The sequence below is a fragment of the Kwoniella botswanensis genome, chromosome 3, assembly GCF_036426115.1.
Source record: "Kwoniella botswanensis chromosome 3, complete sequence".
NCBI lineage: Eukaryota > Fungi > Basidiomycota > Tremellomycetes > Tremellales > Cryptococcaceae > Kwoniella > Kwoniella botswanensis.
The window spans coordinates 549,935-564,760 of NC_088601.1; the positions used below are offsets into that span (position 1 = coordinate 549,935).

Below are 14,826 nucleotides of genomic sequence, written 5' to 3' on the forward strand. Positions count from 1 at the left end.
GTGTCGACATATAGGAAGCATCGAAATGGCGAGCTCGAACAAGGATATCACCCATAATTATGCACTCCCGATGAAAGTGGGCACATTCACCTCACTCCCCAGCCAAGCCTCTTCGTTTGCTTCCTTTCACTGACTTCGAGACAAGCGACTGTCTTGCAGCACAAGCTTGACTCCGATTTTGAACAACGCAGATTGAACTTGCTCGTGAACACCATGCTATTGCATCCTATAGCCCAAATACTACCTGTGAGAATCATACAACATCGAGAAAAACTACAACAAACATGAAAATCATATCAACGTATAGTATCGATCAAACAGTCTCCCACTTATGTAAATCATTTTCCCTAACTTTCCTCGCCCATCGCTTATATATTCGGAAAGTCAGACCATCCCATTTATGATCCGCAAGTTTATCGATATCTGTCGCTCCCTCATCATCGCCGTCGGCTTCTTCTTGTCTCTCATCTGGTAGACTATCTTCATCTTGCGCTCGCCATCTTTCAAATCTCTCTTTCTCCTGACCTTCCAATTTCTGCAATATACTTCCCACGACCAGAATCTCCGCAAAGGTATTTCGATACCTCCTCACTCGAGATAGCATATCCAATTGTCCTTTCGACTGTGCAGGCGAAGTTTCATTATTCGTCACACTAGAATCAGGATTGTGACGGCTCTCGATGTCTCTACTAGCTTGTTGTTTCGAGCGATAAGTTTGCTCAGATTCACCTTGCCATATCGCTAATACATCTTTATCATCTCCCCGTAGAGCTCTCACGTCTCTCACTTGTACTGAGCATCCATGTAAAGTGCCGTCAGTACCGACCACATATTGTAGTCACCACGAAAGATGAGAGAGGTACACACCATTCCGATCAGCCAACAGTAAAGTCCTAGCGACACTCTTATCCATACTATCCAATAACATCTGTCGAGCCTCCGCTTCAAATTGGATGGTCTTCCTGAGCAACTGTTTCAACAAATCAATTTCTAGTTGCTTCTCGTCTGCCTCGTCTCGTTCCGATGTTGGATCCATCTTAGGTACTTCTTCATGCTCGACAAGAGTCTTCGCTGTATCTTCCCTCTGCCTCTTATCTTTCGATTTCATTGTCATGGGACTTTCGTGTTGTTCTACTTTGTTCCTTTCCCAATCTTTGGCTTCTTTCTCTCTTTCATCTATCATATCTTTCGCTCGATCATAATCATCTCTCAATTCCTCTTCGGCATGTTCGAGATGCTGAGAAGGATCTTTCTTTCGGCCCGTTACAGTAAAATTGGTTGGATCTTCGTCCTCTGTCATATCTGAAGGGGACTCGCCACGATCGTCTTCGTTATTGTTTTTCGAATCCCTGTCAGGGTGTTCGTGACCGTCTTCTCCATCAGTCCGAGCTTGCCAAGGTACCGGATGTTCATCTGAAGACGATTTGCCCTTCATCTGATCATAAGACTCATGGTATCTCAAAGTGAGATCGGCATGAGGAGCGAAGGCTTCAGGGCTTCGACGCTGTTCGACAAGAAACGCTTCTCTTGCGGCGCCTCTTTCAGAGTATGTACTGAGCTACGGGCGAGGTCCATTAGCGTTTCGGTTCGTTTATCACGCAATCGTAGACTCACCAGACCTGTGATAGTCTGAACCGCAAAGGAAGTGACGATAGGTACAGCCATGAGAGCGTATACGATAAATACCACTTTGCCAGCAGGTTGCTTGGGCGTGTAATCGCCAAAACCTGTGCGAATAATGACATATGTCAGCTCTGAATCGAGTATACATATTCGCGAGATTATTTACCTATGGTCAGGGATAAAATCATGACTGTATAGATGGCATCACTGCACCAAACCAACCATCGATTTAGCTAATTGGAGCGTATCATAGAAAGACTGCCTTCAGTACCCACCCATATGGCCACCCTTCGATTTCCGAGAAAATGGTAGCCCCCACCAACCAGAAGGTGATAAGTGACAGTGCACTCCAGAACAAATCGTACATCTGACTCATACTGTAAACTCATCAGCATAAACACGCCAGATTGCCAACTTTTCCAGCGATGACACACTCACAGCTCTTCCCTTTGATTGATCTGATGGATAAGCGCCATCTCCTCAGTCAAATTCGCCCTGGGTCTAACCTTATTGGCTTCTCTGTGCATGGCAGATTCATATTTCTTTCTCCATTTCTCTCTCCTATCTTCCGCTCTCGCACTTATAAACCCAATAATCTGAGCAATCTCATTACCTAGTTGACTGATCGTCAGGACAGAGAAAGGGAAGACCAAAACCTTGCCCGCTGAAGTGGTAGGTGCGAAATCACCATATCCTATAGTCAGAGCAACTTGTGTCGAGAAGTATATTCCATCAGAGTACGACCAATGTTCAATACGTGAGAAGACGAGTGATTGAACTGCAAGGATTGATATGAATGCCGTGACGGATAACATGAATCGACGACCTTCGGATCGAATATCAGATTGATCTTGCTGTTCGTGCCCGAACGCAAAGAAGTAATGAAATAGCAAGGTGATGGATATGATCCCAGCGTCGATTATCGATATTACTGCACACCAGAACCCTTCTAAATATGTCCATCCTTCACTGTTACGCGCCAGAATGCCGAAAATGATCAGGTTGATTGCTGCTACGATGGTCTTGCCTAACCAGCATATAAGTGACCACCTAGACGATATACGCAAAATCCGTCAGCTGCCATGTTTGGTTCATCATCATAATCTCAGATGGACTTACCTAGTCGAATGCTTCCACCACCATTTCGACTTGGCAGAGAATCTCATAACCAGTAGGATATTAGCGATGATATTCAAAGCTAGACCAACAGCTGATAACACCAGACATGCTTTAGGGTCTGGCTGCGGAGATCCATCACGCGCATACCAATGTTGCTACAGAGCTACAAATCAGCAAGGCGTCTTCATGATTTAGGACTGGAAAGGAACACTTACTGTCAGGGCAGGGATATCCAGCAAAGTAGATAAAGGAGCGAAGATAGCGGATACCAGCGGACAATATTTCGCAAAAGTTTTTAATCTCATTTTTCGCTTTCTAAGTGCATATCCATGCCATGTTTGAGTTCGATATAGGTTTGTCGCTTTCTCTTTGCCTTTGCCTTTGTTTCCGACTTTTACACCTTCAGCTTGAGTCTGAGGTTTGTACGTCGTAGGTAATGATTCCGCATCATTTGAAGTTGAGTCGGATTCTTTAGCTCTCTTCATCGTGTCCGGAACTTGTGCATTCGTCTTGTCAGTTCAGACCGAGGAGGGTATGGAGTCGTTGCACTATGCGGATGTGCTACTGTCATGAGCTTTTCACCAGTGTTGACGGTACGATACAATATGACAATGGGATGTTCCGACATCTAAGATTGAGATTGTTGTCATTATTTACCAACCTCCTGATCTGTTGATCGCTCTTCCCAAAATAACTTCCGCGGTTGAATAGCGGTGATCGCCGTTGATGATATCATAGCCACGTGGATACCCTGCAAGATTAGATCTGATTGATGTTCTTACCCTCGGATCCGAGAGGAGAGATTTATGTTTACTCGAAAGATTACTCGTATTGTTGCGAGTAGTACGATAGGCGATTAACCAGGTGAAATGGAATGAACATAGCCACTCAGCTGGACCGCTCCTCATCATATTCAAGGTCTCATGGCTGAAAAGTGAACCGTGAAGGTGAGCTCACCGATAGGTTCTTAAAAAGCTAAGGCTGAGTTAATAGCAGAGGTCCAGTCCAGTATCCATTTTCCAGTGACACCGACAGAACATAGCACCTCAGCCACACTAGCTGCAAATCAAGATGGCACCATCATCACTCCCGACCTTACCTGGACCGAGTCAACGGAAACAGAACCTGGCATGTGATAGTTGTAGAAGGAGGAAAGTACGGTGTTTGAGAACAGATAAAACTCAAATTGTATGTACAGTATTTGTTGGACCTATCCCGAATACCACAATCCTTCAAACTGAATGGTAGCTGATTTGAATTGTTATGTAAATATCAGTGCCAGCAATGCAATAGCAAAGGAGAAGAATGCACGAACAACTACATTGATTCCCTGGCGCAGTCGAAAACGAAGAAGAGTCGTAAATCCTCGAACGAGAATGCAGATGTATCTTCAACTTCGAAGAAACGCACGAAGAGGAATCAGCCGGATGAGTCTCACTCGCAAATCTCAAGAGATGATAACCGTGATATGGATCTAAAAGACAGTGGAGTCGGTCGAGGAGATAGTGCTCATATTACTTTATCAAAGTATGAGATTGGAGAAACTAGTCGACAAGGTAGCTTATCGATGACGAGGAACAATTCGATGGAGTGAGTCATCATTTTTAAAAGCATTTTACACCTCAAAATCAAGTGATACCTAATAGTAATATCATCTCTCTAGGTCGCTCCATATCTCTTCGCAGCTATCTTCTGCACAACTACATCCCTCCTTGCTCCCCGAACAACCACCCTCTAGTCTCTTCCCCACCATAAACCACTCGATTGGAATGCCGTTGCCTGTCACCTCTGAAGCGTCGCAGCAGGCCATGCTAGGATATCTCTTCTCTCCCGTCGCCATCACCACTTCAGAACATGGATATGACGACCTATCCAGTATCTCACTCTGTCGAGAGGGGCAGAGCGATCTGTGGGAAGAACAAGATGGGAAGGTATGGTACGAAGAGCCTAGCGAAGCTCATAAATCCTTGAATGAAGGATCTATGAAAGAGTATGTCAACATCAACTCAGCCCATTCGCCCAGACGTCCTGTGTAATAAATCATATATTGATGTCCTCTAAGTCTTATAGACGATCTGATCGAAACATTCTTTTCAATTGTTCAACCGAGATATTCCTTGTTGGATTCAACGATATTCAAAGCTCGTTATGCATCACCCTCGACTCACCCTCTAGGTCCAATATCACATACTTTCCTAGCTATCGTAATGACCTACGGAGCGAGGTTCTCGGATCATCCAATATTCCAATCTGATAGAGAAGAATGTTCGTCTCGGGATGGCGAACCCTTCAAAGCCCGTCAGAGAAGTAGATTAGTAGGTTTGATGGTAATCAGGACAAGAGCTGTAGCCGAACATAACAGGATTTACAGGATACCTAGTTTGGAGAATGCCAATAGTTGTTTGTTCTTAGAACATCTGCTAGGTCGTGAGTAGATGCTCAATCATTATGATTATCAGCTGGAACTGATCGTTGGGTTAATTTCATATAGAGGTAACTCATTTGGATTCTAAGCGTATGTATATATTGTAATTATTTTGCACTATGACAATCTGCTAAAGATCACATGTAGGTTATCAGGCGACTTGGATATCAGCAGGGGTAAAACATATATTCTCGATGGGACTGAACTCTTCTCTGGAATGGTCTAAAATACAAGATCCGCAAGTACGGCACGAATCCTTGAACATCGTATGGATCACAAGGATGTCAGAATCCAGTCGGGCCGCTCTTTATAGATTACAGCCATCGCTGTGAGTCCGCATGCTGCTCTATTGATGGCGATCCACTCAATGCTCATTGAGTGATCCGATAGATCAACCGAAGACTTCGACATCGATCCTGTCCAACATGCCATGCTGAGTGAGGGAGCACCGATAATCGTTCCGTTAGGTGGGACGGAGCATAACATTGTTGATCAAGCTGTGAGTAGTCTCCTCATTCGTCCATTGCCGTTTTCTACGGCCAGTGTTGACTCTCGTGATCATTCGTATCATCACCTGTAGACATGGTTCCAACTTCACCGCACCATATGTTCGATAACGTACACACTAGCCAAATCACTTTGGGTCCCTTCGGTCGCCGCTCATGGAATCCCATTTAAGATTCTCCGGGAGTTCATCCATTCATCTTCGATATGGCGAGACAAATACCTATCTTCAATAGGTATACCTACGATTTGGCCAGATAATTGGGATTTCCTTCAAGCCATTAATACATGCACTTGTGATTGTTATTATCATGATCTATGGTTGATCGTACATAAAGCTATTCAAGATTTCGGTATAAAAGAGGAAAAATCCAACAACGGTGATAGTAATGGGATCAGTAGAGATCGATTCGAGATCGATAATATCAAAAGAAGGATAAAGGAAGAAGCTGAACATGCTGCGTTGCGAATAGCAGCTTTGACTGGTGTGTTGACTGAGAATGGTTATCTGAAATTGGATCCGTAAGTTTGTGTTGATTCTATCAAATCCACATTCATCTTCTACAGCAGTATACACATGAGCTTATAGCAAACTTGAATTATATAGACTTATAATCAATCACCCCATATACGCTGCCGGCGAATACCTCGCAGCCCTGGGGCGATCGGAATACCTCATTTGCGTAGCTGGTCTAAGACAATATGCAATCATCTATCCATCCTTATGGGATCAAGCAGATAAGTTGGATAGTATATATCAAGAAGCCACCAAAACAGACTTACTCAATGGATTGACTAGTTTACCATCTTCGCTTTTGACGGACGGTGTGGGGATACCACCTAGATTGGATTTGATGGATTCGTTTGAAAGTTGGACAGGAAGTATATGGGGTGTAAGTACACATTCTTGTTCTTCGTACCGTTAATACCTGTTGATTTTACCTCAATTGAAGAGTAACTCTCAGGTGAATCCAAGTGATATCAATTCGAGGGAAAACGCAAATGTGGTTTCAGATGTCAATGCGAATATTGCCCATTTGAATGGTAGTGGCAACGTCAACGGCAACGAAACTCGGGTAGATAAATCAATTAATGACGATACTGCTTTAAGAGGCGAATTACCGAATGGTATTGAGGGTGAAGATCGGATGAGGGAAAAAGAATCTGTCAACTTCGGGCATTGGATGGGATGGTAGATAGGCAAGGCTGTGATACGGCAATTAGTTGTACGTACTGTCAGATACGATTAGATATGTTGTAAATCACTACCGATAAAATATTAGTCATGTTCCAACATTATGATCGGATTCACCATGTGCGTGATCTCGATGAGTTGAAATATCATTGTAGATTGTATCATTTCAACTTATTGCAATCCCGTTGTGCAATCCCCTTGCAAGGCAAAAAAAACAAGCATTGCCCATTATCCAATTCAGTCGGCTATGCAATACATCTCAATCAAACGATCATTACTAGCATCCGCTTCGCTTCCTAGAAAAAGAAAAAAGATCCCAAATCCAGTTATGTAGCTTAACTTATACTTCAGCAACTTCTCTTAATCGTCTGATGGTTGATCGTACGGTGGCGGCTGAGGGGGTACCGAAAGTGTAAGCACCACCGGCGTAGACCTTGGCGCATCCTTTACATTTCCAGATACCGACGGCGGTTCTCTTAACGGCGTTCTGTTGGTGTTGTAGTGTAATGAAACGAGATCATATAGGTGATGTTGGATATGGTGAAGAGGATGTGGACGTGTCGAGGTAATCGGTAATTGATTGTAATGAGGAAAATAGAAGGAATGGAAGATAATGATCAGCATACCACTCGCTTGTGTTTGAGTATGTTTTTCACTAACCTTTCCACATGAAGGACAAGCGTATCGAGCGTGTTGAGTGATTTCCATCTTCTTGACGCTAATGACCAGGTATCATAGGTCAGCGCTATGTCTTCAAGCATGACTCTGAATAACACAACTCACGTCTTTCTCAAGGAAGCACCGTAACGAGTACCGTATTTACCGGTGACACCGACCTTCTTAGTTCTTTTGGTCTATAAAACATCAAAAGATATGTTAGTTTACTAGATACTCCGGAATGCTGTATCGATGTATAAACATGAGCAAGGGCAAGGGCATGATTCTAAGAAGCACCGATCAAAGTCGACGTGTGGTTGAGACTGCGTTGGTTTGCTGTATTCTGTATTTGATATTTGAAGTCATAGTCGGATCGTTCTTTACTCTTCCATTAAACAATCCTTCTTCCGTTGATGTCCTCACAACACAGCAATCTTTCCCATTCTTCCAGCTTTACTTTTGGCCCTCTCTTGTCCGATTCCCATATATACCATCCTCGTCCATTCTTATCTAACTCAAATTGGTTGACGCTCCTTTGCCATGTTGACTTGCGTTGTAGTTGATATATGCCATGCCATCCCTCTCCTACTATCTATCCCACGATGTCCAAACCCATGCCCTTGCTCCTGCGTGTGTTGACGAAGTTGGATGCCTATGACTCACCATTTTTGATAATGTTGGATACGACTTGAAGGATAAAGAAGTAGAAGGTGTGTTTGAGATGAACCTTTAAAAATTAACCTGTTGCAGTCAGAGAGTCTGGTCTGGCTGTGTGTGGTAGCAGAACGTGCGAATGACTGGTGACATTGAGAGCGGAGGGTAAGTGTGGAAAAGCAGCGAGTGTGGCACTCCGAACAAGGCGAAGATAACCTTAGGAGATAAGCCACAATGGTCTCTTAACACCGATGAAAACGCGAATCACCTGCATCCTTTCCCTTTCTCACGTTTTATCCCAAACCCACCTCAGGTTCAGCCTGATACTCCTGTGCCCTGTTATCATGCACACTCCTCGAATCGAGATGGCATCACCACCATTCAAGCTCTGACTCCATCTCCAAGCACTCTCACTCGAACCGACACTAGGGTCGAGGCTAGGACCAACATCGACAGCATCACCTAATCGAATTAGCACGTTTATCATACCTCTCATCACCGTACTCAACAACGAAACATACAATGTCATCGTCCGACAAACCAACTCTATCGTCTTCACCATCCAACTCCACTCGTAATCCACCTGCTCCTACTTCATCACGACCAATCCCAACTGCCAACTTGAACAACCTTTCTCTGTTATCCGAATCGTCCACAGGAAGCTGGGAAAGAGGAAGGATGCACGGTAACGCCCGATCACCCCCAACTCACACATCAAGCTTGGAAGCTGGCTTACCCGGTGCTCCCGGTTCTTCCTCGGCGGAGGGAGGGTTGAATAAACCTTGGCCAGCTAATCAAGGATTGAGTAAACCTGATCCAGCAACTGGCAGAGTCAAATTCCAACCTCAATCTAACATACCTCATTATTCCCGAACACCAAGAGAAGGATATGGTTTTAGACCTACATCCGGATCTACTACACCTACTACCTCTGCTTCTGCATCTGCCTCGGGAAGCTTGGCATACCCTTTCCCATCGATACATCGCTCAACGAGAGATGACGAAGATGATATGGATCATAGACCGGATGGTAGATCCATGGATGAACTGAGAACGGAAGTCAGAGATGAATTGGATAAGAATGGACTGTTGATTCAAGCTGCTAGGGGGGTTGTGAAGGATGTAGCGGGAAATGAGGGTGAGGAAAGAGGAATTGCTGATGAAGAAGGATTGGGTTGGCCAGGTGAGTACAAAGCACTGCTTCATCGAAGATTTTTGTGTGGTTCCTGTAATGTGGATGGACTGAGTTTTGTGATGTTTCAACAGCCAAATCTACCCATCTCCGACTTCATTCATCGCCAACTGAGAAAGCTGCCAATCTCCAGTTACTCTCTTCGGCCATTCGAACGGTTCTAGAATGTATAGGTGAAGACCCAGATAGAGAGGGATTACAACGTACGCCCGAAAGATACGCCAAGGCTTTGATGTGGATGACAAAAGGATATGAAGAGAGATTGGTAGATGTCATTAACGATGCAGTCTTTGCTGAGGATCACGATGAGATGGTAATTGTTAGAGATATAGAGGTGTTTAGTCTGTGTGAACATCACATGGTCCCTTTTACTGGTAAAGTGAGTTATAATACTAGTATTGGATTGATCTTCTCGTCGTTTATCACAATGCAGTGGTTCATGATGATTTTTCTTGCTGATGCTTTTTGGTATACTTGCAGATATCTATCGGTTATATACCCAATAAATTGGTCTTGGGATTGTCCAAACTAGCTAGAATAGCCGAAACGTTCTCTCGAAGATTACAAGTTCAAGAGAGATTGACAAAGCAAGTAGCTCTGGCTGTTGAAGAAGCCATAAGACCTAGAGGTGTAGCTGTTGTGATGGAAGCTTCGTACGTTGCTTGACTTGTCATCCATCTCGATAAGTCTCGTACTAATCCATGAGCTTGGCTTGAACGCAGACACATGTGCATGTCAATGAGAGGTGTACAGAAACCTGGTGCTACCACTGTTACCAGTACGATGCTTGGATGTTTCAGATCGCAGCAGAAGACTAGAGAAGAGGTAAGTTGTGCCGTGCCTTCAAGAAGAGGTGGTGATGCTGATAGTCAATGACATTGTAATAGTTCCTCACACTCATCAGAACACCCAGTGTCACTCATCGTTGATCCCTTTTCGACACAGCATAGATAACATAGATCATACGTCTTGTCATCTTATCGTATTCACTTACTTCCCATCTTTGTCCTCAACGGATCATCTTGTTTCGGTTGTTCTTTTTCTTTCATGTTCAACATCATTTGTAATTATCATATAGCATTCATCTGTACTATCCTATCCTTTCCATACTTAGCCGCCGAGTCCACTTTTTATCAGATAAAAGTATAAACAAATTATAACAGGGTGTATGCATAGACGAACAGTTGGAAATGCGACTGTATATTATTGGCGCCTACGAGTTGAAAGCTGGTCGAATGATAGGCGCCGGATACGGGTTTACCCGGTTACAGCACGAGATGGTGGAGGAATGTCAGTGTCAACGTGCTGTCGTGTCGCCCATCCCTTCCCTCGTCACTACGACGCATGGTCATACTGTCATACGGTCATTATCGATCATCTGGACTGTGCGTCTATTTGATCGACAGGCTATTCAATGTTGAGCAGAGGTATAACAAGACCTTTGAGATATTTGAACAGTCTAAATCATCAAAGTAAAGTTTTACCTTGTTCTACTAGATATCTTTCGATCGCTACTTCAAGACCTTCCAATGTGAGTATATGTCCTCTCGAGGTGTCCATCTAGTGCTACATCGATCGACCTCGAGATCGGCTTTGCTGACCTACTCTTCATCTCAGTCTCCCGCCCTTCAATCGCACAAACGAGAAACCAAATCGGTGAATCGTGCTTTTCAACCTCGAAGGAATATCTGTCTCTGCACTCACTCTCACATCGACGATAGCATAATGTCAAACGCTGTTCCGGGCGGTGCCACTTCTGCACCTGAACAAGAAGGTCACAGGCTACCTACCAATGTCTATCCCAGTGTGAGCTATCTCATGAGTATTGTCACCTATAGCCGGATCATAACTTTCGCAGTGACGATCTTTGTGTTCCCTCATCGTGATCACTTATCTAGGTCATAGCTAACGCCCTGATCAGCTCTACGAACTGGTCATCAAAACCGATCTCGTCGCTTCTCCACCAACATTCAGCGGAGAAGCCCTCGTACACCTCGATATCAAAGAAGATTCTGCCTCTGTTCAATTCCACTATCACAAAACTCTCACTATCACCCATATCGCAATCTCCACTTCAGATCTCAAGACCACCTCAAATCTCAATATCCCCCTTTCCGCTCTTAGTTTGAACGAAGAGAACGATGTGGCCACCTTGGACTTGAGCGCATTGCCTGGAGGTGGACTGAAATCGGGTCAGAAGCAGACCAAGATCTTCTTTAGGTTCGAAGCGGAATTGAAATCTGCTATGCATGGGTATTATAGATCGGAAGGTGATCCAGATGAGAATGGGAAGAAACCTATGTAAGTGAATTGTCAGCTTACAAAGCGTCCTCTTTTGGTCCTCTTCATGAAAAGATCAGTCAGATCGGTCTGAGGATTGATCGGTAAGCTAACATGGATATATTCGTAGCTATGGTCTCACTCAATTCGAAGCTACCGAAGCTCGAAAGGCTTTCCCGTGAGCATCATTGTTGCTTACCATTACCTCGTAGCTGATCGATTTGTGACATATTCCACAGATGTTGGGACGAACCCCTCGTCAAGTCGAAATTCGCCATCTCGATGATCGCCAGGGAGAAGAACACTTCACTTAGTAACATGCCTGCTATCTCTGAGAAACCTTGGAAAGCCCCATCCAACGCTTCTGTCGATAATGTCTTCAACGAAAATTACGAAATTGGTTCTTTACTTGGCGGATCCGTTACACTAGGTAAGACCGAAGGCAAAACTGAGGGTAAGACTGAAGGCAAGACCGAGGGTAAGACTGAGGGTAAGACGGAAGGAAAGACGGAATCCAACGAGGAAGGATGGAAGATTACCAAATATGAGACTTCCCCTCTCATGTCTACCTACCTTGTCGCCTATGCTTCGGGAGAGTTCGTATCTCTCGAATCAGCTCATCACTCCAAATTGACCGGAAAGACCGTCCCTCTCAAGATCTACGCCACGAAAGATCAGATTAAACAAGCTCAATTCGCTTTAGACATCAAGAAATGGGCTTTACCAGTCTACGAAGAGATCTTCGATATCCCTTACGCCTTGCCTAAACTCGATACACTCGTTGCTCACGATTTCGATGCTGGAGCTATGGAGAACTGGGGTTTGATCACTGGACGAACTACGGCTTATCTCTATGACCCTGAGAAATCACCTTTATCAGCGAAGAAGCGAGTCGCTGTCGTCCAATGTCATGAACTCGCTCATATGTGGTTCGGTGATATTGTTACTATGAAATGGTGGGATAACCTATGGTTGAACGAAGCTTTCGCTACCTTAATGGGAGAATTAGTCATCTTAGATCGAATTTGGCCAGAATGGAAACCAAGATCACAATTCTTGAAATCTCACTTACAAGGTGCCTTGGATCTCGATTCTCAAAGGTCTTCTCATCCTATCGAAGTTGATTGTCCGGACTCCAATCAAATTGCCCAAATCTTTGATGCTATCTCGTACTCCAAGGGTGCATCGGTATTGAGAATGTTAGCTTCCGTCGTAGGAGAACCAACTTTCCTCAAAGGTGTTTCGATTTACTTGAAGAAACATATTTATGGTAATGCCGAGACTAAAGATTTGTGGGATGGTATTTCCGAAGCTTCCGGATTGGACGTAGCCAAAATAATGAAGAACTGGACATTGAAAGTTGGTTTCCCCGTGATCAAAGTTGAAGAATCCTCCGATGGCAAGATCAAATTGACCCAAAATCGATTCTTATCCACTGGAGATGTCAAACCTGAAGAAGATGAAACTATCTGGTATGTTCCCTTGGAAGTAGCTACTCTCGATAAAGACGGTAAGATCTCTGTAGATCATAAAGCTACTCTTGAAGAGAGATCTTCGACATATGATTTGAAAGGAAACGATTCGTTCAAATTGAATGCTCACACTGTCGGTGTATACAGAGTATCATACGAACCTGAAAGATTAGTCAAATTGGGTAAAGAAGCATCTAAATACACTATTGAAGATCGAGTTGGATTAGTATCAGATGCTGCTACATTGGCTAGAGCAGGATATGCCAAGACATCCGGATCGTTAAGCTTGATCAACGAAATTGTGAAAGGTGGTGAAGAAGAATATTTACCTTGGTCACAAATTGGTTCTGCCCTTTCTAGATTATCAGGTGCATGGTGGGAACAACCTGAATCAATCCGAAAAGCATTCAATAAATTCCGAATCGACTTGTTCAAACCTCTCAGTGGTAAATTAGGATTTGAAGGTGGTAAAGATGAATTACCTGAGATTAAGGAATTGAGAGAATTGATCATTGGTACACTTGCTGCTACTGAGGATGAAGATATTCTGAAAGAGATTAAAGAGAGGTTCCAACCTTTCTTGGAGAACAATGACGATTCAAAGATCCCACCTGATTTACAACGAACGATCTTCAGTAATGTCGTTGAACATGGTGGAAAAGCGGAATACGAGAAATTGTTGAATGTTTATAACAAACCTCCTAATCCGTCTACGAAGGTTGATGCGATGTACGCTTTAACCTCGCCAAAGGATCGGGAATTGTTAGATAGGACGTTTAAGATGATGGGTGATGGGAGTGTCAAAGATCAGGATCTGTATATTTTCTTCGTGAGTTCATTTTAATCCATACCAACTTCAAGCTTGATGAAGAGAAGCTGATATCTTGCACATTCGTTTGTAGTTCGGTTTATCAGCTAATAAATACGCTAGAAGACAGATTGCCGAATACTTTGTCAAGGAGTATGATACTGTGAGTGTGGCTTCAAACTCAACATTGACTACCGTGCTTTCATTGACACTTGGTTCCACAGCTCATGAAACGATACCCTGACGGATACGGTGTCAATTACCTCGTCAAAGGTGCTTTCGCATCTTTATCTTCTCATGATGATCTCAAGATGGTCAAGGACTTCTTCAAGGATAAAGGTGAGCATTACCCAGACAATTTAAGGATATATCAATTGCTGATCCACCACCCATTAGATATTCGAAAATACAAATCTGCTGTCGCGCAAACTTGCGATTCTATCCAGGCGGCTGCTGATTGGGTACAAAGAGATTCAGGGGATGTTGAGAAGGTCAGTCGATACATAACACTTTCCTCATTGTACGTTTTATAGAAGCTGACTTGCCTTTCACAGTGGCTCAAAGAGCATAAATACCTCTAAATTGGATCAGTGGGTATAAGGCGACTCATGGTTAGTTGAGTTTTGGGGGTCCGAGGGTTATCATATATGAAGGTGTATGTATGCACATAGCACAAGTTCTGAGAAAGATAGTTGATACGTACATCATGCAAGAAAAGAAGTTCATTGATTGGTAGTTGCAATCCGCTTCAGCGTACAGTAAAATAAAAGAACTTCTTTCTGTGTGTTCTCTCTGACCACACCTGTCAATCCCCTTTCTTGAGAATACAATGGTTATTATACATATGAGTTTGTTCGTCACTATAGTTTCTGCCACAATACTAAGCTAAGAATCCCT

General features: G+C 43.7%; 5 protein-coding genes across 5 annotated transcripts; 3 read left to right on the top strand and 2 right to left on the bottom strand.

Annotated features, from left to right (window-relative positions):
• Positions 1-313: 313 nt before the first annotated feature.
• On the bottom strand, positions 314-3,227 carry L199_008088 (uncharacterized protein; the record flags this gene model as incomplete). Its single annotated transcript, XM_064893772.1, has 8 exons — positions 314-792; positions 868-1,558; positions 1,615-1,727; positions 1,790-1,830; positions 1,899-2,000; positions 2,062-2,673; positions 2,743-2,897; positions 2,958-3,227. 8 exons carry the CDS (start codon positions 3,225-3,227, stop codon positions 314-316), a joined length of 2,463 nt encoding a protein of 820 aa, XP_064749844.1.
• A 586-nt stretch (positions 3,228-3,813) lies between these two features.
• Positions 3,814-6,867, top strand: L199_008089 (uncharacterized protein; the record flags this gene model as incomplete). The annotated part of the gene is made up of 9 exons (XM_064893773.1): positions 3,814-3,930; positions 4,019-4,332; positions 4,406-4,732; positions 4,805-5,169; positions 5,315-5,495; positions 5,558-5,666; positions 5,748-6,193; positions 6,279-6,564; positions 6,625-6,867. The coding sequence occupies 9 exons, from the start codon at positions 3,814-3,816 to the stop codon at positions 6,865-6,867; spliced, it is 2,388 nt and encodes a 795-aa protein (XP_064749845.1).
• A 339-nt stretch (positions 6,868-7,206) lies between these two features.
• L199_008090 (60S ribosomal protein L37a) lies at positions 7,207-7,889 on the bottom strand (the record flags this gene model as incomplete). Its single annotated transcript, XM_064893774.1, has 4 exons — positions 7,207-7,353; positions 7,527-7,584; positions 7,650-7,720; positions 7,848-7,889. 4 exons carry the CDS (start codon positions 7,887-7,889, stop codon positions 7,207-7,209), a joined length of 318 nt encoding a protein of 105 aa, XP_064749846.1.
• An 810-nt stretch (positions 7,890-8,699) lies between these two features.
• Positions 8,700-10,298, top strand: L199_008091 (GTP cyclohydrolase I; the record flags this gene model as incomplete). Its single annotated transcript, XM_064893775.1, has 5 exons — positions 8,700-9,360; positions 9,444-9,748; positions 9,850-10,022; positions 10,092-10,194; positions 10,257-10,298. The coding sequence occupies 5 exons, from the start codon at positions 8,700-8,702 to the stop codon at positions 10,296-10,298; spliced, it is 1,284 nt and encodes a 427-aa protein (XP_064749847.1).
• Positions 10,299-11,094: 796 nt separating this feature from the next.
• Positions 11,095-14,510, top strand: L199_008092 (uncharacterized protein; the record flags this gene model as incomplete). The annotated part of the gene is made up of 8 exons (XM_064893776.1): positions 11,095-11,175; positions 11,291-11,670; positions 11,780-11,827; positions 11,889-13,950; positions 14,024-14,092; positions 14,154-14,268; positions 14,326-14,420; positions 14,484-14,510. 8 exons carry the CDS (start codon positions 11,095-11,097, stop codon positions 14,508-14,510), a joined length of 2,877 nt encoding a protein of 958 aa, XP_064749848.1.
• Between the last annotated feature and the right edge of the window lie 316 nt (positions 14,511-14,826).